This window comes from Aotus nancymaae, unplaced genomic scaffold, assembly GCF_030222135.1.
Source record: "Aotus nancymaae isolate 86718 unplaced genomic scaffold, 86718_ANA_hifiasm-v0.15.2.pri h1tg000053l, whole genome shotgun sequence".
In the NCBI taxonomy this organism is placed as follows: domain Eukaryota; kingdom Metazoa; phylum Chordata; class Mammalia; order Primates; family Aotidae; genus Aotus; species Aotus nancymaae.
In genome coordinates, this window is record NW_026988467.1 from 24,378,277 (window position 1) to 24,406,117 (window position 27,841).

A 27,841-nucleotide genomic window follows, 5' to 3' on the forward strand; every position below is an offset into this window, starting at 1 on the left:
TTTTTACAAAGACGGGGTTTCACCATGTTGGTCAGGCTGGTCTCGAACTCCCGACTTTGGTGATCCGCCCGCCTCGGCTTCCCAAAGTGCTGGGATTACAGGCGTGAGCCACCGCGCCTGGCCAAGGCTGAAGGTCTTAACCTGAACGCTGGAGGAGAATGTAGTCCCCAGATTTTTTTTTTTTTTTTTCGAGACGGAGTCTCACTGTGTTGCCCTGGCTGGAGTGTAGTGGCGCGATCTTGGCTCACTGCAACCTCCGCCTCCTGGGTTCAAGCGATTCTCCTGCTTCAGGCTCCCGAGTAGCTGAGATTACGGGCACCCGCCACCACGCCCGACTAATTTTTGTATTTTTAGTAGAGATGGGGTTTTTCCACGTTGTCCAGGCTGGTCTCAAACATCTGATCTCAAGCGATCCGCCAGCCTCAGCCTCCCAAAGTGCTGGTTATAGGCGTAAGCCATCGCGCCCGGCTTAGTTCCAAGATTTTAGAGCCCGGAAGCATTTGCAGGAGGACGTAGGGTGAGACTGCCTTCCCTCCCTACAAAGCACCTTTTCCTTTGACACCTCCTGGCCAAGGAAAACCCTAACCACTGGAGACTTCCAGAGAGGTCCAACTTGCTCAAACGCTGAAAAAAAGAAAAAAAAAAAAAAAAAAAAAAAAAATCCCAAAATTTATTCTGTCTCCACTAGAAGCACCTCCCCCCTACGTCCATGCGTGCGTAAGCACGCGTACGCACAGGCTGCTGGGATGCTGCTTTTCCCCCGCTCGGTCTTCCAGCTTCCCGGCGTGCTTCGGGCCCGCCAAATGGGAGGGGGAGACGCAAGATGGCGGCAGCCGCGAACTCCGGCTCCAGCCTCCCGCTGTTCGACTGCCCAACCTGGTGAGTGGCGGGGCGGCCAGGGCTAGAGTGGCCTGGCTGGAGCTAGCCTGGGCTGGAAGGGCGGCTCTTTTTTTACTTTTCTGCGGCGAGCCGAACGGCTCAGAAAACCTGGAATGGTTGAGGAAAAACTGTTCGCTGCACCGGGCCGGGCGACGTGTGGAGGAACCGAGAGCCTGGAGCCCAGGCCCAGAAACTGAAGAAACCCAGGGTTGGGGGCACAAAGGCGCTCACTTAAGCAGTCCCTTTGAGCGATTAGCCGGTAGCCGGGGAGCTTCGAGGCCTTGGCCCGAACTTGCGCCCAACTCCTGACTCAGTGCCTGGTGCTCTCGTGGAGCATCGTACCTGGCCCCTTCCTGTATGTCCCGAGCGCGCTCGAGCCAGCCCCGGCTCCAACCCTACCTCTGAGCCCCGCATCCCTCTGTGGTTGCTGCGTCCCTCGTGCGGCACTTGTCTGTCTGCCACAGAGAACATGAGGGTAGGTTAGAGCCATCCCTGCCCTCAGGGAGCTCCTAGTCTGTGGCACGAACAGGCATTAGTAATGGTTGGAATGAACCCTTTTTATCCCTTCGAAAGTTCTTGGAAATAGTGAAATAATTTAATTTGGTCTTTGAGTAGGGTACAAGTTGAATAAATATGAATTACCTCACAAAGAAATGCGTCTGAATTAAGAGCTTTTTCTGCTGTAGCTCATCGCAGTGTACTGTTTATGTTACTTGTCTCTGTCTACGTTATATTGCCATCCTCAAGGGCAAAGACTGCATCTTTGTATTCCCAGCTCCTAGGCCTGAGTCAGGCACATAGTAGGAATTCAGAAAGCATGTTTTGGATGTGACATTCTTCTTATTTTTTTTGTTTTAAGACAAAATGGCCTTTTGTCCGGTGCATTGTCCTTTCCATAGAAGAGGGTGTGGGGCAGGATTGTGAGATGACTATGCTGCATCTTCAGTTAGACAAGGATACGTTTTTTCATGTGCAAAGAGGTTCTAGTGAGGTGGTTCTTTTTTCTAACCTCAAATTAGCAAACCCAAAAAGAAAGCGAATGTGTGGCTATTTTCTGGATTCCTTTGCACTTTTATAATACCCGGTTTCTTCAGTCTACAAATTCTATATCCATTTTGATCACTGTCTGTACTGATTTCAAATTTGGGCCAAGACAGCAAACATAGAAAACACTGAGATCACCTACCATTTCCTTAGGGTCTGGTAGGTACCAGGCACTGTTAGGTGCTTTGTCATATGTGAATCTGCCTTGAATGGTATGGCTATAGGAGTATAGAGGAAAGTTTCTTTAATCGTGCTGTTGTAGAAAGACCTGTTCAAGGGTAACATATTCATTTGGTACCTTGTTTCATGGGGCATGATTTTGAATTGCCCTAGTTCCGTAATTATGCACCTCTGATTTGGTCTCAGAGCTCAGGAGAGTGCTCTTTGCTTACTCTGTGATGAGACTTATCTTGATAAGCCTAAAACAACAACTAGTTTATTCGACCTTTATATGATATTGGAGTAGGGGTGAATTTCAGATTCAAACTCCAGGTGACCAGACCACCCCAGCTGTCGTACTTGCACTCTCTATGCAACTCTTTCTCTGAGTTGAAGATCCAGTGTCAAAATGTAGGTTTCTTGGTGCTGCTCTAAATAGAGATCCACTAAAATCTGTTTCAGACCAATCGAATCACTAGGGAAGTAAGTGTCAAACGTAGAATGGAGCTGTAATAACAGTGAAGTGGATGACATTTCTGCTTGAACATGAACTAATTATAAGCTGGTAGGAGAGCTGCAATGTTGAATGGGACAATGATTGTACATAGCATTTATAAACTCATCCTAAAAATGCTTTTTTCTATTTTTATTTTTCAGGGCAGGTAAGCCCCCTCCTGGTTTACATCTGGATGTAGTCAAAGGAGACAAACTAATTGAGGTATGGAAATACATGTCTTTTTGCCCACCACACAAAAAATTTTGCCTGTGGCTTACTTTTCCACTCCCTCTCCTGCGCTTTGTTTTTCAGCAATGGTACTTCCTTTCTTTTTTCTTTTTGAAAGGAGTCTCGCTCTGTTGCCAGGCTGGAGTGCAGTGGCGTGATCTCAGCTCACTGAAACCTCCACCTCCCAGGTTCAAGTGATTCTCCTGCCTCAGCCTCCCGAGTAGCTGGGACTATAGGTGCCCGCCACCATGCCCGGCTAATTTTTTGTATTTTAGTAGAGACAGGGTTTCACCATGTTGGCCAGGCTGGTCTCGAACTCCTGACCTCGTGATCTGCCCAAAGTGCGGGGATTACAGGCGTGAACCACCATGCCTGGCCTTGAGCCACTGTGCCTGGCTGCTACTTTCTTGCTTCCTGTTTTTTTGTTGTTGTTGTTAAAAGCACATGGTGACATAACACATTTAAAGCTTATATCTACCACAGAAACTTAATTTTTTGTGACTTCCCTCCAAATGAAGGGTTTTAATAGGTCATGGGTCCTATGGGCCCTAGTCAAACTGGAAGCTCTGTTAGCTTGGTTAATTCCCTCTCCCTGAGTACATGGAGTTGTGTAGACCGTGCAAGGTATGCAATAACTGAAGAAAGTGAATGATGTATATATTGAGTTTAACTTCTAAATTAATTTTAAGAGATTCAGGCTCAACTCCTTATAAGAAGTATGGTAAACTAAGACACTTACTCAAAAAGATAATGGAATTGTGGTGAAATTCATTCATTGATTCTTTCAAAGCATGTATTGAGTGTTTACTATGTGCCATTACTGTGCTTGGCATACAGATTGCAACAGTGAGCAAAACCAACGTGATTTCTCTCCTCAAGTCATCGAGTGGGAGAGAGAGAATCACACCAAAAACTTACATAATTGCATTTGAGATAAGTACTATAAAAGTTTAGAATTCCAGCTTTTATACAAGTCTCTAGAGAGAACACTACATAGGACTTCAAGAGAACATGAGTTTTTATTAGCTATTAGTTTGCATAAATTTTTGATAATCCTTATGGTATTATTTATTTACCAAGAAGTGGATATTGAGCCCACTATGACCATGTAGCTGTGAGTCTCTCTGTACTAGACCAATGTTATATTTGTTTGTTCAGCTAGAATTTAGGTTCAAGGCCCCATTATTGAATGTAGTTTTTTCATTGTGGTTTTTTGGCATTTAATAAAAATGTTGTAATTCTATGGTTGCTAGATTGAAAAGCTGTCTGAGATCTTTTGAAGGTTACTCTGTAAATATATTCTTGTCACTTTTGGGATGTTATAGAGATAACCAGGTATTTTGCAAAGTATTAAGGCATGCACGAGTTTTAATGATTTCTCCTGTTACTAATACATCATGGCTTCAACCAGTCACATAGAGCTCCTTTGTCATGGGTTCTTTTATCTTAAAGATTTAAAACCTCAAGATTATTCAAAGAAATAATTTAGCTAAAATATCTGTAAAACCTTTTTTACTATAGATTGTTCCACAGATACAAAATGTCTGTTGCTAAATAGCACAAAGATTGAAGACATATAGAGATCTGTTTTTGTTACTAAAATTTAGTAAATCTTTAGTTCGCAACAGGAAAAAACAGAGATGCCTAGTCTTAATGATAACATCACATTCCTTTGTGAAATAATTGGTATTATATTTTCAAAACAGTCTTAACTTGCCAGACACTCCTGATTATTGGTTTCTATTAGCTGATAATGTTCTCTTTGGGGGCTGTTAAGTGTGCTGAGTTGCCACAAAGTTGTCAAGTTACAATCCTTAGACATCACTGTATTATTCTTGAGAGGTGTAGACCTGAGATGTGCCTATTTTTAGATTTAAACTTGATCAGCACTTGATACTAACCGAGCTATCTACATCCTAGCCTTGTGTCAAAGGCTTGTGATGTGTTGTGATAGCTGGGTTCAAGAAGTGCAATATTAAAACAAAAGCCATGAGTCTTTTAAGCCCAGTGTGTAAAGATACATTCTGAGTTATAACTCAGAGGCACAACTGGATAGTGGTACTGGCCATAGCTAGTCAAGAAGCTATGGCTTTAGTGACTGTTGAAAGACCAGTGCATTGTTTCATTCACTTGGACAGAAGCAGCATATTGTTCAAAATCTAATACGTTTCCTTGGTTCTAAGATATACTGTTTTCTGTTAAAATTCTGTACATTTTGGCCAGATGCGGTAGCGGCTCATACCTGACCTCCCAGCACTTTGGGAGGCTGAGGCAGGCAGATCACCTGAGGTCAGGAGTTCAAGACCAGCCTGGCCAACATGGCAAAACCCAGTCTCTACTAGAAATACAAAAATTAGCCAGGCGCAGTGGCACACGCCTGTAATTCCAGCTACTTGGGAGACTGAGGCAGGAGAATCACTTGAACCCAGGAGGCAGAGGTTGCAGTGAGCAGAGATCGCACCACTGCACTCCAGCCTGGCTACAGAGCGAGACTCCATCTCAAAAAAAAAAAAAAAAGTTCTTACATTTTAACGTTTCTGTAATTGGGGTGCCTTTAATACTGAATGTGTACATTTAATTTGGAGATCCTCTTTTTTTTTCCTCTCAAAGAGAAATTCCTAAATCTCTGGTATGTCTACTGGCACCCTAGATTCATAGAAATTTAGTCATTGTTATTTTTGAACCCAAGAGCTGGTGTTCGTTCATGTTCCTTCAGCCCAATCTGTGAGTACTGTGGTTAGCAAATTTAAGTTTGTGACAGCATAATCCATGTGCATATAAATATGAATGAGAAATGCAATGATTTTCAGCCTGAATAGATATTACTTAGAGAGAATAAGATGTTGAAATTTCAGGGCTCTCTCAATCCTGAAATAATGTCTTTATTTTTAACTCAAGAAACTTGGGTCAAAGCAAACATGAAGGTAACTGACTGAGCTGTCAGGCTATTGTTGAATCTTGGTTCTCCATAGTAGTATGGGCCCGGAACAAGCTCTACCAGCAGCACATGATCGCTGCCAGACAGGGTGTCCCAGAGGTGACCCACATATCCAAGCTAGCTTGAATTAATTGAACCTTAAGGCTGAGCTTCAAAGAAACTGGCTAAGTGATTGTTTAAGGAAGAGAGTGTGACCCACAGTATTTATTCACGCCTTAAAATATTCCTTGCCATATGGTACATCTTTTGATGTAAGTAGAATGAAGAAAATATGTAATGTAGTGGTTAAAACAGCTTAGACTCTGAAGCTAGACAAATCTGAATTTCTAACCCAGCCCACAAGTATCTAGCTGTGTGAACCTGAGTATGTTAATTTCTTTATGCCTCAATTTTGTCATTTATGAAAATAGGAAGAGAGTAGTATTACCCACCTCATAGGGTGGTTGTGAGGATGAAATGACATAACGTAAAACTCATAGCATAGTGTGTGGCATAGAAGCACCTAGCAGTTGTTACTGTTGAAAGTGTGCTTGCATGAGGTGTACCCTTTGGTTTTGTAAGGGGAGAATAGTAGCCCATTGTGAGTTAAAGGACTTAGCCAGGAATGAAATACAAGCCTCTTGATTACCAACCTGGTACTAACTTGACTATACTCTACTCAGCTTTGTGCTATATTTTCTCAGCGATTTTAGGAGTATAGTGTGAAATGTGAACTAGAGTTTAATGAGACCTCGTGTTTAAAGGAAAAACACAGTATACCTGAATGAGAGTTATCCCTCAAGTGCTCACTAGACCACTAGCACTGGAAGAAGTGTTAGTAATAATTCATCTAGAGTCTTTCGTCTATAACAGTCCAGTTTATAATCCTGTGGCAAAGGCATTACTGATCCAGGATTAAAAGAAATACAAGGACAGGTATAACGACTTTTTTTTTTTTTTTGAGACGGAATTTCATTCTTGTTACCCAGGCTGGAGTGCAATGGCACTATCTCAGCTCACCGCAACCTCTGCCTCCTGGGTTCAGGCAATTCTCCTGCCTCAGCCCCCTGAGTAGCTGGGATTACAGGCACGCGCCACCATGCCCAGCTAATTTTTTGTATTTTTAGTAGAGACGGGGTTTCACCATGTTGACCAGGATGGTCTCGATCTCTTGACCTCGTGATCCACCGCCTCGGCCTCCCAAAGTGCTGGGATTACAGGCGTGAGCCACAGCGCCTGGCCACGACTTCTTTATAAAGCTAAATTCAGCTGAGGCCAGACACGGTGGCTTATACCTGTAATCCAGCACTTTGGGAGGCAGAGGCTGGCTGATCACCTGAGGTCAGGAGTTCAAGACCAGTCTGGTGAACATGGTGAAACCTCGTCTCTACTAAAAATGCAAAAATTAGCCGGGCATGGTGGTGGGCACCTGTAATCTCAACTACTCAGGAGGCTGAAGTAAGAGAACCGCTTGAACCTGGGAGGTGGAGGCTGCAGTGAGCCAAGGTCATGCAACTGCACTCCAGCCTGGGCAGCAGAGTGAGACTCCATCTCAAAAAAAAAAAAAAAAGAAAAAGAAAAAAAAAATTATTTTCATACCAAAACTAGATAATTGAACACTATGTTGGGGAGATGAATTACCATCCATTCTCCAAAAAGAATGTTATTTTAGTAAATTTTTCTGAGCTCTTTATGTTGAAGAATAACAGGAGATATTTTTTTCTCCTTGGAAAGGATTTTTTCTTTTTTCGATGCAAGGAAATGGAGTTATTACTCAAATCAATCTGATGGAAAGGAATTTTATCTATTCAAGATTCTCTCCTTATTTGATTGGAACAGTTTTTAGTAAATGCTGTTGAAACAAGATTCAAGTAATATTTAATTTAATATTTATTTAGAAACTGATTATTGATGAGAAGAAGTATTACTTGTTTGGGAGAAACCCTGATTTGTGTGACTTTACCATTGACCACCAGTCTTGCTCTCGAGTCCATGCTGCACTTGTCTACCACAAGCATCTGAAGAGAGTGTTCCTGATAGATCTCAACAGTAGTAAGTAATTCCCTCCCAATTCACATGTTAACCTTTGGGCAATATGATGCTGTTTGGGTTCTTTAGTTTGGAAATCATGTATTATGGGAAAAGTTAATATTTCGTTTTTAAACCCTCCCTTCTCTATTTCTGTGATTTTTCTATTTTCCTGAGATAATTGATAACTGACTGTGGAGAGAAGAGGGCTTTGGGGAGCACCGTCCTGGAGGAATCAATAAGCACATATGAGCTGGGTGTGGTGGCACACACTTGTAGCTACTTGGGAAACTAAGGTGGGAAGATCACTTGAGCCCAGGAGTTCAAGGCTGCAGTGAGCTATGATCACTCCACTGCACTCCAGTCTAGATGACAGAGAAAGACCCCATCTCTTAAAACAAACAAAAAGCCGGTTGCAGTGGCTTGCTCCTGTAATCCCAGCACTTTGGGAGGCCGAGGTTGGCCAATCATTTGAGGCCAGGAGTTTGAGACCAGCCTGGCCAATATGGTGAAACCCTGCCTCGACCAAACATACAAAAATTAGCTGGGCGTGGCGGTGGGTGCTTGTAATCCCAGCTGCTCAGGAGACTGAGGCAGGAGAATCAGGAGGCAAAGGTTTCAGTGAGCCAAGATTGTGCCACTGCACTCCAGCCTGAGTGATACAGTGAGATTCTGTCTCAAAAAAAAAAAGAAAAAAAGGCACCAAGGAACTAGGGACCATGCGTGTTCAAGTGTTTATAGGACCATAATAAATTGTGATTCAGTTTAAGCAGAAGCCATGAATAGCTCCATTAGTGTAATAGAGCAGCAATGCAGGGCAGTTTAAGAATGCTTGTCTTGGCCGGGCGCGGTGGCTCACGCCTGTAATCCCAGCACTTTGGGAGGCCGAGGCGGGTGGATCACGAGGTCAAGAGATCGAGACCATCCTGGTCAACATGGTGAAACCCCGTCTCTACTAAAAATACAAAAAATTAGCTGGGCACAGTGGTGCGTGCCTGTAATCCCAGCTACTCAGGGGGCTGAGGCAGGAGAATTGCCTGAACCCAGGAGGCGGAGGTTGTGGTGAGCCGAGATAGCGCCATTGCACTCCAGCCTGGGTAACGAGAGCGAAACTCCGTCTCAAAAAAAACAAAAAAAGAATGCTTGTCTTGAGGAAAATTTAATTATTCTGACTTTCTATCCCAGCTCTGTTTTGCTTTGACTATGAATAATATCAAGTTTTAATTCCATAAGAAGGCCAGGTGCAGTGCTTACACCTGTAATCCTAGCACTTTGGGAGGCCGATGTTGGTGGATCTCTCAAGCCCAGGAGTTCAAGACCAGTATGAGCAATATAATGAGACCCCCATCTCTACAAAAAAATACAAAAAATTAGTCCCACATTGTGGCGTGCGCTATGGTCCCAACTGCTTGTGGCGTGCGCTATGGTCCCAGCTGCTTGGGAGACTGAAGTGGGAGGATCATTTGAAAGGTGGAAGTTGCAGGGAGCCATGATCACACCACTGTACTCTAGTCTGGGTGACAGAGCAAGCCCTCTCTCCAAAAAAATAAAAACAAAATAATTCCATAAGCATACTCCAATTAATAAGAGTTTAAGCTTCGCCTAAGACAATCCACAGAAGTGCAATTGAGATTTAACTGCCTGGGGCCCTGAAGTTTGTTCATTTTGCCTATGTATGAATACAGTGTAAAATGTAAAGGGTCCTGCTTCCTGGGCATACCATGTTGGACTCCTCCACTCTTCTACTACCACACACAGAAACACACACTCACCATCACCCTAATCTGCTTACGTAAGGGACTTGGAGAGCTGTCTCACAAATCTTGCTTATCTTTTCTCTCCCATTTCATAATATGCAGAATGCCAACAGGGGAAGATATTCAGAATCTCCAGTAGGATTTTGGCTTGCTTTGGCATTGATATTGCACATGTTTCATTCAAGCTCGCTCTTGTCCTGGGGAAAACCTAAACATAACTGGTACCAGGCCAGCAATTTCTATGTTCTTGACTGGGGGCTGGAGAAGGAAAACTACAGTGATGCCAAGCTCCTGCTTTGGGATGTATGGCTTCTGCTGGGTTGGAGTCATTCTTATTTGACCCAGAATGGAGCCAATCCTGTATGGCAGCAGAGAACGGGCAGTGGTATTTGTTATTTGGGGGAAAAACAAGTCTGGGGATATAAGAAACCCACTGAAGAGATTCAAGGCTCAGTGAAGTAGTTTCCTTCTCGCTGTAACACATGATGGATGTGGTGGACCCAGTGCTATTTTCTTTTTTTTTTTTTTGGGGGGCGGAATTTCGCTCTTGTTACCCAGGCTGGAGTGCAATGGCACGATCTTGGCTCACCGCAACCTCCGCCTCACCCAGTGCTATTTTCATCTTTTAAAATGCTTGAGTTTTCTGACCATAATCCTGAATATGGCATTTTTAAAATAAATTGAAAACAGACAAAAAAAGCAAAACTGATGTGCTAGGGGGAAGCTGACCTGATAAGAGAGTTGGCGATCATATTCTCCCTTCTAAAACTCAGGTTGTTTTTGTTTTCCCTTACGTTTCTGATTTGGTTATTCCCAGCACACGGCACTTTCTTGGGTCATATTCGGTTGGAACCTCACAAGCCTCAGCAAATTCCCATCGATTCCACGGTCTCATTTGGCGCATCCACAAGGGCATACACTCTGCGTGAGAAGCCTCAGACATTGCCATCGGCTGTGAAAGGAGATGAGAAGATGGGTGGAGAGGATGATGAACTCAAGGGCTTACTGGGGCTTCCAGAGGAGGAAACTGAGCTTGATGTAATTTCCTGTTTATGTCATTGTCTTATCTTTTGGGACCCCGGTTTTTGCTGTTCTGTGTAGCTGGAAATGCCAGTGACTTTGCAGCAGGAAGTTCTGTTGAGTCCAGTAATGGGCCTTTGGCAGTATCGTGTGGCCAGTTTTGACACCTCTCTGAGAGTCACATTGCATGGATTTGATTATGTATCACCAGGCCTAACAAGGAGGCTGGGTCTGGCTGGGTGCGGTGGCTCACGCCTGTAATCCCAGCATTTTGGGAGGCTGAGGCAGGCGGATTGCCTGAGCTCAGGAGTTTGAGAGCAGCCTGGGCAACAAGGTGAAACCTCGTCTCTACTAAAATACAACAACAACAAAAAATTAGGCATGCCGGTGCATGCCTGTAGTCGCAGCTACTTGGGAGGCTGAGGCAAGAGAATTGCTTGAACCTGGGAGGCAGAGATTACAGTGAGTGGAGATCGCACCACTGCACTTTAGCCTGGACGGCAGAGCAAGATTCCATCTCAAAAAAAAAAAAAAAAAAACAAGCAAACTGGGTCCCTGTGTCCCCCCAGCCACTAGACCCCTTGAGCTGTTCTGTGCACCTTCACTGGCTGTTAGAAGCTAAGACTAGAAGTTACATTTCTCTGTCCCTTAACTGCTTAGAGTTAATGCTGTCCAATGTGGTGGCCACTAACAATATTTCAAGTATTATGTAGTCACATATGGCTAGTGGCTGTCATAGTGGATAGTGCAAAGAGAGAATGTTTTTATCCTCACAGAAAGTTCTGTCAGACAGCACTGGCTTAAAGAGACTGATACTTTCATTCATTTATGTAACTTTTTTTGGTGCTGTCTGAATAGCCCAGGAATCTTCTGAATAGAGCCAGGCTGCTTTTGTTCTTATGGGCCTCGCTGCCCTGAAGGCCATGAATTTTATAAGATTTAATTTTAAGGTGCTAGAAGTTTTCCTTTTTTGAGTCTGACTCCAGTAGTTTGTGGTGTGGCTATACCTTCACATATCTGTCACTGCACTGGTGTGACTGGTCTGTTCAAATAGACCAAACGCAGTCATGTCCTTAACCACCCACATGCATTTACTATTCCTGTACACCAGAGCAGTTTCCCAGCTCTTAGGAAGAAAAGCACAATAGAAATTGTACAGTTTAGAAGTCGTTTTCTTGTGAAGAAGTAGCTTCATAGCCAGGGACCTTGCTGGCAGTCACCGTTGCCCATTTCCCCTTCAGGCCGCCTCTATCCAGGCTGCTTCTGTGCTTCCATGGCTTTTAGTTCAGCATGTTAGGTGCTCCCTGGATATTCATTCTTAAGACATTTAGAATATCTCAAACTGGTGTTTTGTACCAGAATGGAATAGAACTGGGGCCAGACACACGATGGGGAATGACAAAATATTAACGCCAAAAATTAAGGGCACTAGCAGTCTCTTTAATTTTAAAAGAGAAAGCTACTGGGATAGAAGCAGCCAGTTGTCCTTTTTCATCTCTATTTTGTTACTTAAAAACAATTACTGGTGTTCCTCCCAGCCACATTTCCTTTTAATTATCATCTTGTGGGCATGAAGACATGAGAGTCTTTCTTTAACAGCAAAAAAAAAAAAAAAAAAAACGCAACTCAAGTATTTGCACAGATGAACCTGTTCTCAGCTCAAGGCCCTTTACTTCCTTTTGAATATCACTGCCCCACTAGTCAATGAGGATGTTCCTTCCACAATCTTTCTAATGAGATTTGAGACTTGTTAGTATTAGTAGCCTTGGGATAGTATGGATCTTGTCTAAATGCAGAAGAGTCTCATCTGTCTTTGTAAGTCAAGATTAGCCCCTCATGCCTTCCTGACCTTTATTTAGTATTATTTTCTCCATCAGATTCCCTTTGTACTGACTCCTGTCTTTCCTGTATGAACCCTGGCTTAGAACCTGACAGAGTTCAACACTGCCCACAACAAGCGGATTTCTACCCTTACCATTGAAGAGGGAAATCTGGACATTCAAAGACCAAAAAGGAAGAGGAAGAACTCACGGGTGACATTCAGTGAAGATGATGAGATCATCAACCCAGGTGAGGTATCTTGCTAGTTCATTCTGATGAAAAAGCTGTGGCTGGCCCAGGCACAGTGGCTCATGCCTGTAATCCCAGCACTTTGGGAGGCCAAGGAGAGTGGATCACTTGAAGTCAGGAGTTCAAGACTAGACTGGCCAACATGGTAAAACCCCATCTCTACTAAAAAAATATATGTATAAAAATTAGCTGGGTATGATGGTGCTTGCCTGTAGTCCCAGCTGCTGGGGAGGCTGAGGCAGGAGAATTGCTTGAACCCAGAAGGCAGAAGCTGCAGTGAGTGGGGATTGTGTCACTGCACTCCAGCCTGGGCAACAGAAAAAAAAAAAAAAGAAAAAAAGCTGTGGTTGGCCAGGCGTGGTAGCTCATACCTGTAATTCCAGCACTTTGGAGGCTGAAGGACCGGATCTGCTCTGTTTTTCTCATTGAAAATTAGTGCCCTAAAGCTTTCTTGAGGACGTGTATTCTAGCAGTATAGCATAGTGGTTAAGAGCATAGGCTCTGAAACCAGAGGGACAATGAGAGAAGATTGGGGTATGTCTCTTTTTAGAGACATTGTCTCTGGGATCCTCTCTAGGATGGGAAAAAAAAATAGAGACATGTTGTCTCTTTCTCAATGAACTTGGTTATTTTTTCCTTTCTCTACCATATAGAAGCCATTCGTTCATTGATCATAGATTGATTGATGGTGAGCATAATAGCAGAGTGTGCTCTTTAAAGGCATCTGAATATGTGAAAATCCAGACTTAAAGCAAAAAAAACCCAAGGCTAATTCTTGAACTCCTAACCTCAGGTAATCCACCCGCCTCAGCCTCCCAAAGTGCTGAGATTACAGGCGTGAGCCACCATGCCCAGCCACCCAAGGCTAATTCTAATTACTCAAATTAAATAGGGATTCTTTGTTTTCCAGGGGGATTCCTGAGAGTGTTTCTTTCAATAACAAGCAACCTCATTTAAAATAAGATTGCAACATCTATTAGGGAAACAATTCTTTATCGCAATATTAAGTTAATTGGGGCTTGGAGTCGTTTTCTCTAGTAGTGATACATAAGTTGGTGCCTGCCTATTTCTACACATTCAACATTCAGTGAGAAAACTCCAGCATCCTTGGTGATCCAGCCCAGTCATCCCCTCTGCTCCAGAAACACTTGCACGCCTCTCTTGAAGCAACTCTGTGTGTTGTAGCATATCTGGCTCTGTAACTGGGTTCATCCAGGGCAGGACAGTATCTTGCTCCTTATTACCTGTGTAGATGGGGCATCAGCCTTTAGTGCAAGTCTTACTTATATATACTTCAGGCCGTTCAAGTCAAAAGGCCAGGTTCAGTTTGAAGCCCTGGCTTTGAATCCAAAATCTGTTTTGTTTGCTAATAAACAGGCATTAGCAAGTTGTGTGGTATGTGACCTATTGACATGTCATTGTTTTGTCACTAATATGGAACGGACAATATCTACTCTTTTTTTCTTTCCCCTCAAAAGGGGGAAGTATACAGAATGAGAAAGAGCTTGGGGAAGGCAGCACACACAGTGGTGCAGATCACAGGCCTATTTCAATTACCTGGACTCGAGTCCTGGCTCCTGTCCTTTCCACCAGAGCAACTTGGCCAGTCACTTTACTCCTCGTAGCCTCAGTTTGCTTTCTCATCTACTAAATGTTGATTGTGGTGGTACCTATGTCACAGCGTCTTCGTGAGGATTTAGCACAATGCCCAGCACCCAGGAAGCACTCTCAGTGTTAACTGTATTTTACTATTTTAATATGAGTTGTTGTGATGGTTTGTTTACAGTGAGCCCTGTACCCTTATTCCTCCCAGTATAGTACCAACTCAACCCAGCCCTCATTTCTTTTTGCAGAGGATGTGGATCCCTCAGTTGGTCGATTCAGGAACATGGTACAAACTGCAGTGGTGCCAGTCAAGGTAGGAAGCTCATGAAATGCTATACAGTCTGTGTTTAAAAACCTGCTCTTTATGTATAAGTTGCTGTTAAGTAAGTGCTTAATTTAAAAATACATACCATGTTCCTCTCCCATTTTTCATTCTGTGGAAATGAAAATCTGTGTTTAGGGAATCCTAGAGTACCACAGAGAGGCTGTAGGTAACTAGCCAGCTTGATGTTTCATGTAAATAATGTGCAATGTAAATCTGTAAATTCATCTTCCAGAGGGGTGCAGAGAGAGGCCCACCTTCTTTTGGCCTTTCTCTTCGGACTCAAAGTAAGCTATTAAGTGGAAGAGATGCATTATTGCAATACCGCATAGTTTGCCATGCCTTTATTTTATGAGTGGCAATGGCACGGATAGGAATGTCAGCCCAGATGTGGATTAAGTTTAAAAATCAGGTATGGGCCGGGTGCGGTGGCTCCCGCCTGTAATCCAAGCACTTTGGAGGCCAAGGTGGGCGGATCACCTGAGGTCGGGAGTTCAAGACCAGCCTGACCAACATGGTGAAACCCCGTCTTTAAAAAATAAAAATAAAAAACTAAAAATCGGGTATGTTGAAGAACCAAGAGGTAGAAGTTACAGAGATGCTCCAATCATTCAGCATGTGGAAAGAACTACCAGATAGCTAGAACTATTCAAAGAGCAACAAGCTTCCCATTAGAGTAGGAAGATCCCTGTTAATAATTGAGACATTCAGAAAGTGATTGGAAATGCTGGTTAGAGATGATATAGAAAAGTTTACTTTTCATTAAAAAAAAAGTCTCTAGAATATGTTAGACCAAATAAGATCTGTCAGAGTTCCTGCTTAGGCTTTGTTTAATCCAAAAGTGAGTGAGGAGGATGTTTCATGAGCTTTGGTCTAGTCTGGAAACGTAGATGATGTTTTTCTGTGGGACTCCGTAATGCCCCTTGAGCTCTTTTTCTTTTTCTTTTTCTTTTTTTGGTTATTCCTTTGGAATGTTTTCTTGTCATTACAAAATTAGGTATTTTTAGTTTTATGTCAATTTATTGCGGTATAATTTACATGTGATAAAATGCACACATTTAAGTGTATACTTTTGACAAATATATATGTAACCACCACCATAATCAAGATAGAGAGGATTTCCCTCACCCCAAAAAGTTGCCTCATGGCACATTGCAGCAGCCCATTCCCAGGCCCAGGCAGCCAGTAAATATTTTCTTCGCTGTAGGATGGTTTTGCTCTCAGATTAATGTTTAAAAATTGGACACCAAACATGAAGATACCAAATTTTTCCCCCTCAAAAAAAAGAAAAATATCTATTGCCATCTTTTACTGTTTCCATTTCCTAAAAGAGCATTTCTTAAAATGTTTGTTTGTTTACTTATTTTTGAGACAGAGTCTCCCTCTGTCACCCAGGTTGGAGTGCAGTGGCACCATCTCAGCTCACTGCAACCTCCGCCTCAAGTGATTCTCGTGCCTCAGTCTCTGAGTAGCTGGGATTACAGGCACCCACCACCAAGCCTGGCTAATTTTTATATTTTTAGTAGAGACGGGGTTTTGCCATATTGGCCAGGCTGGTCTCAAACTCCTGATCTCATGTGAACCTCACAACACCGTCCTTGGCTTGATGTAGGATGGTGAAAACTTTGTTGTGGAGCAGGGTTTGGGAACCATCATAGATGACTGGGAAGGTCTCTTCAAAACCGTAAGATTTCAACACCATGAAATAGGTTGCGTGAAAGAGAGAACAGGCTAGAAGTTAAGAACCTTTCCCAAAGCCATTTTTCTAAGGCTAGAGTAGAAAAAGCTAACCACTCTTGGGCCTCACCTCTTGTCTCCTCTCTCCAATCTCTCCCCTGTCCTTACTGTGAACCATAGAAGAAACGAGTGGAGGGCCCTGGCTCCCTGGGCCTGGAGGAATCAGGGAGCAGGCGCATGCAGAACTTTGCCTTCAGCGGAGGACTCTACGGGGGCTTGCCCCCCACACACAGTGAAGCAGGCTCCCAGCCACATGGCATCCATGGGACAGCACTTATCGGTGGCTTGCCCATGCCATATCCAAACCTTGCCCCTGATGTGGACTTGACTCCTGTTGTGCCATCAGCAGTGAACATGAACCCTGCACCAAACCCTGCAGTCTATAACCCTGAAGCTGTAAATGAACCCAAGAAGAAGAAATATGCAAAAGAGGCTTGGCCAGGCAAGAAGCCCACACCTTCCTTACTGATTTGATATTTTTGGTCATGGAGAAGGGTGGGATTGGGTGGGAATGGGGTGGAGGGGTCATGGGGAGCTAATGAACTAGGGAGAAAAACTTTCCATGTGTGCGGTATCGTCTTTCAGAATGTCTCCTGGCATCCTAACCATGTAATATGAAAATTGGGGGTGCGGTTGAAATAGCCCATAAAGACCTGTCTTCAGAACACTTCAGTGTAGAGAAAGGTTTCTTATATCCTTTTCAGTAAACTGCCCAGGGTCTTTCCTAGGCCTTCCACTACCTCCTTTCTTTCTCCCACTTTCTAGGATCATTTTTATGTAAAGTCAGATATCCCAGGCCCTCAGGTTGAATCCAGAGCTGTAGAGGTTACAGTAGTATCACCAGCCTTGAGGGTCCAACAGCCTAATTTATATTCACGATCCTTGCCAGTCCCAGGTAGCAGAAGGGTTGCCATGGATCTCAGATTGATCAAAAAGAAGGCTTAGAATTCTGCAGTTAAGCTGCAGTTTAAACTGAAAAATGTTCCTTGGGTCAGTGGTTTTGAGGTCCAATAGTTAGGCTTTTCTCTCTTGTCCTTCCTGTTGGAATGAAAACATTTCGGTTTTCCTTCGTCTGTGACTGGTGCCATAGACACAGATTTATAGTGTTAACTTAAAGTATTGTTTGAACTTCACCTGTTTTACTTGTCAAACCTGAGCACTCCCGTTGCTGAAGTTTTCTTACTTAATTCCAGAGTACTGTCTTCTACTCTAAGGCATTACTTTTTAGTGTGTTATGAAGGCAATTTTCAAAGGATATGACCAGTTGGGGTAATTCAAATTAAAAAGGAAAAGATTTTTTTGCAAGTAACTGATGTCTCTAAGAGGAATTTTTAGATGTCAGTTTGGAGGCTCTTTCCCCCCTTGATTGAGAGCTCTCGTTATTCTGAGTTCCTAGACCTGGCTAACAAACATAGGAGACGAAGTTAGGAAACACTGATATGAGCTTTGTACAGAGATTTGTACATTTGTGTAATAGGCCTTTTCATGCTTTATGTGTAGCTTTTTACCTGTAACCTTTATTACATTGTAAATTAAACGTAACTTTTGTCATTTGGGTGCAGTCTGTGAATTTGTCTTGCAGTGACTGATTGCCACTGTTGTCGGGGAATGTTTGCTAAAGGCACAGCCACTGGACTTAAGAAGTGATGCACCATCCCCATTTTATTACAAATAAAGATGCTCCTTGATGAGTGTGGAAATTCTAATGAGAGATTCTAGTCCCCAGACTGAAGCATCACAAACCAGCGTGGGTTCAGAGGTGCTTGGTGCCCTTCACCAGGAGACCTCATGAGGGGAGACTGGGCTTTAGGGCATTGGTGTAAGCCCCATCACCCACCCTGCAGTTGGAGCTCTGCATTTGAGCCATAGCTTGGTGACACAGGAGCAAACGGAAGCTAAAGGTGAGTACATTTAGGAGGGATTTCAGCAAGAATTTGAATTGAAGGGATATGTCTACATACAGAATCTCATTTGCAGTAACTACACTGTGTGTTGGACTTACATGTGGCTTTGGGATGAAGATGCCAGTCAGGTTCCAGATCACTTGGGTCAAGTGCAGACTCACAGCAGAAGCAGCCTTCTGAAGAACAGAAATCCATAACAGCTGTGCAAAGAGTTGACTTCTCCACAGGTCCTGTAAAAATGAGTGTCCTCGGCCTTCTCTACCCAGTTCTTCCCATAGTCGGGAAAAGCTGGGTTGAGAGGGTGGGGAAAAAAAAAAAAGAGTCCTCATCAGGATAATACCTTCCTCTCATTATAGTGAAGATGGTACTGTTGGTAATGGTGAACAGTCACTGAGCACCTGCCTGCCTACCTACCACGTATCCATTTATAGCATGTCATCTAGTTCTCATAGCCCCAAGAGGAATTCTGGTTTTATCCCCATTTTATAGATGAGAAGACTGAGGCTCAGAGACAAAATAAACTTCCTATGATCCCCCTGTACCGAAGACCGGATTGAAACTCTAGTCTGAATCCAAGTTTGAGTTAAGGTGGGGGATATGCTTGGTCCATGGGCAGCACACCATTGTGCTCATGAGGCTGTGGTTATATTATCTCTCCTTGGTGTCTGCTTTGTAGTTTTGTTTTGAGACGGAGTCTCACTCTGTCACCCAGGCTGGAGTGCAATGGCATGATCTTGGCTCACCGCAACCGCCACCTCCCAGGTTTAAGCAATTCTCCTGCCTCAGCCTCCTGAGTAGCTGGGATTACAGGCCCCCACCACACCTGGCTAATTTTTTGTGAAGATGTGAGTTTTACCATGTTGGCCAGGCTGGTCTTGAACTTCCGACCTCAGGTTATCCACCTGCCTTGAGCTCCAAAGTGCTGGGATTACAAGCGTGAGCCACCATGCGCAGGCTACATGTTTTGTAGTTCTTAAAAAAAAAAAAGGTCCAAACTGGACAACATAACGGAAATATATTAAAGCATATTAGATCTAGTTGAGATAAAATCAGTCCTTTCTGATGAGAAGGTTATACCATGCATTTTTGTTGTTGTTGTTGTTTTGAGATGGAGTCTGTTAGACTTTCCGCCGAGTTCAATGAGGAAACAGAGACCGGAGTGAGGAAATTAAAAGCCAATTTATTCGGCTCCCGGGCGAGGTTCTATGGCCCGGGAGGGGCCAGAGAAGTCGCGCTTCTCTTCTTGGGGCGTTATAGGGAGTAGAAGTGGCTGATTGACTACGGGGGAAACAAAGACAAGGTAGTTCTATTGGGTATTAAAAGACTGGGGATGGGCGAGGTGAACAAAGCGGGGGCATTTCCATTGGGTATGAAGGGAGTGAGCACGGACGAGGGGCTGGCCGAGGATGTACGGGGGAGCTGCCATAGGGCAGGCTCTTGGCAGGCCTTTTCAAAATTTATGGCAGGTGCAGGGCTGAGATTGGAATGCGGACATGGGCAAGGGGAGCCTGCATGGAGAGGGCAAATGCTGAGCAATGTGCTCAGTATGATGATGTAGTTTTTAGGCACGGAGAGAGAAGGGCATGTCCATTCGGCTCCCAAGGAGGCACCGGCCTTACATTGTCTCGCTCTGTCACCCAGGCTCAGGTGATCTGCCTGCCTCCCCCTCTGAAAGTGCTGGGATGACAAGTGTGAGCCATGGCACCTGGCTGATATTTTTTCTACTTTAAAGCCCCAATTGAGCAGAAGCAGAACTGGGAAGGAGGCATGTATGTGTGGAAACCTGGCTTAACTGGCACCGTATGTCTGATTTCAGTCATGTCTTAGGTGCCCCTCAGAGATAAGCACCCCAAGATGGGGCTCGTCTGCCTCTTACCCTTAATCAGCTCTGGATGACAACACAGAGAAGCCCCTCCTGTTCACTACAGGATTGACAGCCTCACACTCATGTGGGCACAGTGCTGCTGGGGGACACAGCCTGTCCCCATCCTGGGACACAAGCCCACCCTGGATGAGAAGACTGCTTGTTTCCCCAGTCTTGTGCCCATTGATGGGCCACCTGCTAAGGAGGGGAGGTAGACCGTATTCCCCTTCCCAGGGTAGGAGAGGTGGTGAATCCTGTGGAGAAAGACATCTACTGACAGAACAGCCTGCTCCCCAGGGGATCCTGGCCCAGGATCATCTGTTTGATGACCGCTTGCCAAAAATATGTTCACTACTACGTATAGATCAGAATTTCAGAGTCAAAAGAGACCCAGCCAGACCCCTCATTTTGCGAATGAGCAAACTATGGCAGTGAGGATTTGTTTCATTCAACCTGTGTGGATCAGACGTCCATGACTTGGGCATGCGGAAGAGCACCACCCCTGCTACCCCTACTGCTACAAGAGGATCACCTAGAGGGAGACAGCCACGCACTCATGATGCTGTCCAGACCCTTGACTGCTGGAGTGGAAGGATGGGGCGAGTGAGAATGGCAATAGCAATTTACTACCTGAGGTGTGTGGAGCACGGTTTTCCCAGCAGAGGGCCACCGTGATGAGAGAATGTGTTCTCTTTCCAGGGTCCACAAGGGGGCGTAGTTTTAAGGGCAAGAACTTCCCAGCGCCGTATTTTCTCCCCCTCCCATCATCTTCATCCAGGAGATTTAACGGCTTATCTTTAAATTTCATGGGCACAGGAAGAAAACAAAAAGTCACTCCAGTGGAAGTTCTAAGGAACTCTGTTCATTGGCCCGAGGCCTTAGAGAAGGTGGGGGTTCCTTCCAGGTTAAGAGTCCCCTTCTTCCACACCCCTCTGGACTCCATGTTTGGGTCCCGACATTCGGAAGCTGCTTTTCCTCTCCTAAACTCCAACTCTCTCTCTCAATTCCCTACCACTCAGCGTGGAAGCTGTCTTTCCTCTCCTGGATTCCATCCTTGATTCACTCAGTGTGAGAGGAGCTTTCCTTCTCTGGTTTCCCCCTTCTGGAAACCCTTCTCACTCAGTGTGAGAGTTAGCTGTTTCTTTCCCTTCTCCTTTTTCTTTCTGCTTTCAATAAAATCACTTTCTACAAACACTTTTGAGTCCGGCATTTATGGATCTCCTCTGTCATTCTTAAGAGGACGATAGACGAAGAACCTGGAGAAACGTCCTCTCGGGAACTGAGGGCACCCCTGAACCCCAATATAACAAAGAGGTGTGGAGAGAGGACATGGGGTGGAGGTTGGGAGAGGGGAGGAGAGCCTGCCATGTAAGCCTTGCTAGGGAATTACCAGGAAGGCACTGAAGGATTTTTTTTTTCTTTTTCTTTTTTTTTTTTTTTTGCGACAGAGTTTTGCTCTTGCCCAGGCTGGGGGCAATGGCACGATCTTGGGCTCACCACAACCTCCACCTCCCGGGTTCGATTCTCCTGCCTCAGCCTCCCAAAGTGCTGGGATGACAGGCATGTGCTACCACACCTGGCTAATTTTGTATTTTTAGTAGAGACAGGGATTCTCCACGTTGGTCAGGCTGGTCCAAAGTGCTGGGATTAAGGTGTGAGCCACCACACCCGGCCTGGATTTTTTTCTTAAAAAAAAGGGAAACAAACAAAAAAAAAGATAAAAGACGTGCTCAGGTAGATATTTTAGAAAATGCAGAGAAACTAATATCACACATCCTCAACCAGAGTAAGGGAGGTGTGGGAAGGTCTCAGGCACGGGCAGTGACTGGTCAGGTTCAGATGATAGAAAATCCCTGGGGTAGCAGGTGAATAAGGGGGTCCCTGGTCTCTTGTGAGTCTCTCCATGCAGGGAGATAAGCAGGTGTTCTGGTGCTCTCTTTCTCACAGCTTAGCAAATCTAGAGGTAAGTCAAGGTGTTTCAAGAAGACTAAGGGGAGAGTTTCTCCATTAGTTGTGCCTGTGGGAGGGGAGGGGGGCTTCAAAGAGTGTGACACTGGATGTCTCCTCGTGGTGGAGGGGAGGGCGCTCTATGCAGGGGCTGCCGCGGGAGCACAGATAGGGCAGAGTGGACTAAAGGTCGGCATGTGCCAGGGTGGAGGGAAGGCCCTTGAATGCCTGTAGATTTGGGTGTTCTCCTCTGTGGTGAGGGAATAAAACCATTGCCTGTTTCCCTGGAGGGAATTGGATGCTGAGGCTTCTACTTCTTTTTTTTTTTTTTTTTTTTTTAAGATAGGGTTTCACTATGATGGCCAGGCTGGTCTTGAACTCCTGACCTCAGGTGATCCACCCACCGTAGCCTCCCAAAGTGCTAGGATTATAGGCATGAGCCACCGTGCCCGGCCCTCTTTTTTTTTTTTTATTTTTAATATTTTTTATTTTTTATTTTTGAGACGGAGTCTCGCAGTTTCACCCGGGCTGAAGTGTAATGGGACGATATTGGCTCACTGCAACCTCCGCCTCCCGGGTTCACACGATTCTCCTGCCTCAGCCTCCTGAGTAGCCTCCTGAGGGATTACAAGCGCACATCACCACACTCGGCTAATTTTTTGTATTTTTAGTAGAGACGATGTTTCCCCTTGTTGGCTAGACTGGTCTTGAACGCCTAACCTCGTGATCTGCCCACCTTGGCCTCCCAAAGTACTGGGATTACAGGAGTGAGCCACCCTGCCCGGCCAACTCTTCTACCGCTTAACAGGGGCATGGATGCAGTTCCAGCGTCCGCCAGCAGGCTGGGCCCTGTGCCCACTTTTGGACCTCCAGGGCTGTCGAGGCAGGAGATGGGGAGGGCGGGAAGGAAGAGAGTCTGGCTCAACCACCGGACACTTTATGTGAGTTACCCCCTTAGTTCCCCCCACAGCCCTGAGAGGAGGTTGGCAGTGTCCCCATTTTACAGACGGGGAGCTTGAGGCGCAGGGTGCATGGACCCAGGTCACAGCCCTGGCAAACCATGCAGTGGGCGTTCTAATCCAGCCCTGAGGTTTTGAAGCAGGAACAGCGCAGGGGAGTACCTGGCCCAGGCTGCCTCCCCTGCCTCTTTCCAGGTCTGTGACAGGCTGTGGACTTTGGTCCCTTTCTGAGTTTTTTCTTCCTCAATTTCTTGTCCCTTCTGTCTCTATCTCTGTCCCCTTTGTGGTATGTGGGACTTCAAGTACTGCTGTCTCCACAGCTGTGCCAGGTTGGGGCTGGGCAGCTCTCCATAGAGGCTGGCACCCATGGCCGGGGGCAGGGTTACCAGCAGGAAGAGCACTCCTGAGCCCCTTACCCTGGCTCCCAGCTTGCCTGCCCCAGCGGCCCCCACATCCCCGCCCCCCCACATCAGGGCGCCTGCAGTCCCCATGCCCTGTCCTGCTTCCGGCAGTCCTCCCTCTCCTTTGGGTCACTGGCAGCAGCATCCAGGCTCACCATTATTGTCCTCGCCTTTGTGGAAAATTAGCCAAACCCTCTTGATTCCCTCCCCGCCAGCTGCCCCAGCTGCCCTCCCATTTCTCCGCTCCACTTGCCATTCCCAGTTCCTCTCTTCCATTTGCTGTTGAACCCACTCTAGTCAGGCTCTTCCCTCAAACTCACTCCCTCCACAGTCAATCATGTTTGCTTCTCGGCGGCCCCTCATTTCCCTCCGAGTGAGAGCCAGCCTCACCCTGCCCTGCACGCCCTTGCCCTCCCATCACCTCTCTGCTTCCCTTTGCTCGCTCCCCTGTAGACACCGGGCTTCTAGCTGTTCCTTCCACGCTCAGGACGCATGCCCGCCCTGCCCCTTGGTCTGGACCTCTCTCCCAGACGTCAGCAGGGGTTCCTTGCTCCCTGTCCCTACGCTGAGAAAGAGAAAAGCAGGCCCTGACCTCCTGGAGCCAGCTTGGCACCAAGTGGGGCTTCAGTATTCTCCAGCTGAATGCAAATGACTTTGCAGGACATCAGCAGCAAACAAGCCATCCTGTGGCCGTGATGGATCATGACACAAACCAGGCCACTCCAAAATCATGTCTGAGCACAGATAAAACATGAACATTGTCCAAGCCATAAAAAGGACCAATCATCCCTGCAGTGGGCGTTGACTTTTAGCCCCTAAAACATTTGTCCAGGACCTCAGAATGTCACAGTTGAAGGAGGATCTTTGCAAATGAAATTAAGGTCAGGATCTTGAGATGAGACTGTCCTGCATTAGGGTGGGCCCTACTCTAGGAATGATCTAATAGGAGACAGAAAAAAAGAAGGCAGAGACACACAGGGCAAGGCCATGGGAAGATGCAGAGGTTAGAATGATCTGTCTGCAAGCCAAGGAGCACAGGGATTGCCTCAGAGCTTCCAGAAGGAAGCAACCCTGGACCTCCCTGATTTCCGGCCCCTAGAACTGTAAGAGGACACGTTTATGTTGCTTTCAGCTGCCAGGTTTGTAGTCATTTGTCACAACAGACCCAGAAAGGAATACAATCCTCCTGGCTCAGGGGAGAGGCTGTTGCTTCTGACTAATCACAGCTCTAGCCTTGCTCTAGTCGTCCCTCCTTGTAGATGAAATGTATTCATGTCCTCGGCTATAGAATTACCCTTGCTTCTGCACAGCGTCCAATCCAGAGTGAAGCCCTGCTTTGTGTTTTCTTTTCTTTTGAGATGGAGTCTGGCTTTGTCACCCAGACGAGTGCAGTGGCATGATCTCGGCGCACTGCAACCTCCACCTCCCGGGTTCAAGTGGTTCCCCTGCCTCAGCTTCTCAAGTAGCTGGGATTACAGGCACACACCACCACGCCCAGCTACTTTTTGTATTTTTAGTAGAGCTGGAGTTTCACCATGTTGGGCCGTCTGGTCTTGAACTTCTGAATTCAAGTGATCCACCCTGATGGGATTCCCAAGGAGGTAGGATTACAGGTGTGAGCCATCGTGCTGGGCCTGAAGCCCTGCTTTCTTTCTTTATGTTTTTTTTTTTTTGAGATGGAGTTTTGCTCTTGTTGCCCAGGCTGGAGTGCAATGGCACAATCTCTGTTCACTGCAACTGCCACCTCCCAGGTTCAAGTGATTCTCCTGCCTCAGCCTCCTTAGTAGCTGGGATTACAGGTATGTGCCACCACGCTTCATTAATTTTTTTGTAGTTTTAGTAGAGACAGGCTATCTCTATGTTGTTCAGGCTGGTCTTGAACCCCGACCTCAGGTGATCCACCTGCCTCGGACTCCCAGAGCGCTGGGATTACAGGTCTGAGTCACCTCGCCTGGCAGCCCTGCTTTCTTAAGTCCTCAAAAGTCATCTAACCGAAATCCTATAATTCTTTCCAACACCCGCTTACTGAGTCACCCCATGGTTTCCTATGGCGTGTGCTATCCCTATGAGTCACAGACCCAACTTGTTCAGATGTAGGGCTGTAGGGCCCCACAGGGTCATGGGGTGTCTCTTATGCTGTGCTGAGGTCCAGGATCCGAGAAGTAAAGAGACAGGACACTGAAGAACTGGTGAAGAGCATCTGGACTTGGGGGGCCACGCCACCTGTGAGCGGAGATTGGCAACAGCCCCAAAAGCCCAGAAGCATCTGTATTTATTAGGTACAAGCAGGGGACAGGGTCGTGAGTGTGGTCATCATCTATAGGCTTGGTAATAGGGCATGCATAATCACATGAGTCACAATCAAGGGGGACACCCCATTATGTCACCTGGGCAGAGAAGTGGGCCGTGCGCAGTAGGGGGCCGTGCCGTGCGCAGTAGTAGTGGGTCGCATACAGAAAAGGGGTCCACCCTCATTAGGTCACCGAGGCAAGGAGGTGGGCTGTGTGCAACAAACAGGTCATGCGCAACACTTCTTATCTGGGGGCTGGAGACTTCAAAGGATTTCTAATAGAAGGATACTGTAAGCCAATGCAGTGGGAGCTGGCAGACTTGTGCTTTTCTCTTAAGATATTTATGGGAGGATGATTTGAGCTAGCACAGAAGCGAGAAAAGACTGACAGGGTGTACAGCCGCCGTGACTGGTCACACCAGAGGGGTTCTTCTCCCTCGGTGATTTCCAGGATCTCAGGCCTGAGGCCTACTTTCCACAGGAACTGGCTGCAAGGTACTCCAATTCCTTTATCAGGAGGAGAGGCTCTTGCTCCAAGCCTGCCATACAGCTTATGCTGTTTCAGGCAGGGACGCCACCGCCTGGGTCTTTGGTTCTCGTCCTGGTCTGGCTGTTTTCCCATGTACTGCTTCTGTTCTGTGACTGCTCTAGGCATTCCTCCTGCTACAAACTACTATATGGTTATATGGAAGGATTATATAAATCAGCACTAAACGTCAGTACAGCTCCGACTACAATACCTATATGATTATATAGAAAGATTATATAGAAGTAAGTATGGTAGATGTAAGAATTAAGTATGATTACATGAGCTAGATATATGTAATCAGTAAGTTATACTTCAGGCACTAATTCTATAAACTAATATATGATTATACATATAAAGGATTATACAAAGGAAATAGCTGAGTAATAACACTATAAGATATTCTTCAGGCACTAATTGTGCCTGGGGTCTGGAGAGTTCTCCTTCCTCAGTGGCCATGGGGGGTGTTACCCACATCCAGATGCCCCTGTGTTCCTGGGGTTCTGTGGCTGGCGGACTGAAGGCCACCATCTCAATGACGCCAACCCTCCTCACTCCCACCCCCTGATCCCCACCTCCCCACTTGCTCCACTGTTCCCACAGCACCCTCCCCTCTACTGCATACTGCCCTGTGGTGATATCATTTACTTATTTACTGCGTAGTTGTTATGGCCTGCCTCCCCTCACTTGAGGGTAAGTTCCACTAGGGGCGGGGGCTGTTGTCTGTTTTGATTCCCAGTGTATTCAAAATGGTTGGAACAGCCTAGCACATCACTGGCAATTCATAAAAATGTTTTGAATGAATGAAGCAATGTTGGGACAGGAGCAAACCAAGGAAGCTCCTAACCAGCCTGGCCACCAGGAAGGCCTCGCAGGAAAAGGGCTGTCAGGGCTGGGATCTGAAGGATAAATAAAGGTTATCCAGGCACAAGAGTGGGGAGGAGAGGCTGGGTGCCGTGGCCCACACCTGTAATCCCAGCACTTTGGAGGCCAAGGTGGGTGGATCAGGCCGAGGTGGGTGGTCAGAAGTTCAAGACCAGCCTGACCAACATGGTGAAACCCCATCTCTACTAAAAATACAAAAAATAAATAATAAGAAAGTGTGGGAACAGTATTCTGGGCATGTACAAAAGGCCTGGGGAAGCAAGGAGGTGTTTCAGGATTGAGGAAATGCAAATGCTTTGATGCGGCCGGACAGAATGTTTTGGAAGGAGAAGGCAAGAGCTGACGCTGAGGGCGGGGCACCGTGGCTCACGCCTGTAATCCCAGCACTTTGGGAGGCCGAGGTGGGTGGATCAAGAGGTCAAGAGATCGAGACCATCCTGGTCAACGTGGTGAAACTCCGTCTCTACTAAAAATACAAAAAATTAGCTGGGCACGGTGGTGCGTGCCTGTAATCTGAGCTACTCAGGAGGCTGAGGCAGGAGAATTGCCTGAACCCAGGAGGCTGAGGTTGCGGTGAGCCGAGATAGCGCCATTGCACTCCAGCCTGGGTAACAAGAGCGAAACTCCATCTCAAAAAAAAAAAAAAAAAAAAAAAAGAGCTGATGCTGGAATGTCGTCAGGGGCCAGGACACGAAAGACCAGGTCATCAGGAGCTCAGACTTCACCCGAGGGCCATGGGGAGTCCTGTGGAAGTGTTGAAGCAGGAGGTGACAAGTCAGAGCTGCATTTAGGAAGAGCAGAGG

At 45.9% G+C, this 27,841-nt stretch overlaps 1 protein-coding gene and 1 non-coding gene across 2 annotated transcripts; both read left to right on the plus strand.

The window, feature by feature from the left end:
* The first annotated feature begins 769 nt into the window (after positions 1 to 769).
* On the plus strand, positions 770 to 17,813 carry PPP1R8 (protein phosphatase 1 regulatory subunit 8). Its single transcript, XM_012439959.2, has 7 exons — positions 770 to 879; positions 2,740 to 2,800; positions 7,622 to 7,775; positions 10,326 to 10,546; positions 12,454 to 12,598; positions 14,452 to 14,516; positions 16,383 to 17,813. Exons 1-7 carry the CDS (start codon positions 824 to 826, stop codon positions 16,734 to 16,736), a joined length of 1,056 nt encoding a protein of 351 aa, XP_012295382.1. The 5' UTR covers positions 770 to 823; the 3' UTR covers positions 16,737 to 17,813.
* Positions 4,691 to 4,856, plus strand: LOC135269564 (small Cajal body-specific RNA 1). The gene has a single exon (XR_010337821.1). It is a non-coding gene; the product is annotated as a small Cajal body-specific RNA 1 (non-coding RNA).
* Positions 17,814 to 27,841: the final 10,028 nt, after the last annotated feature.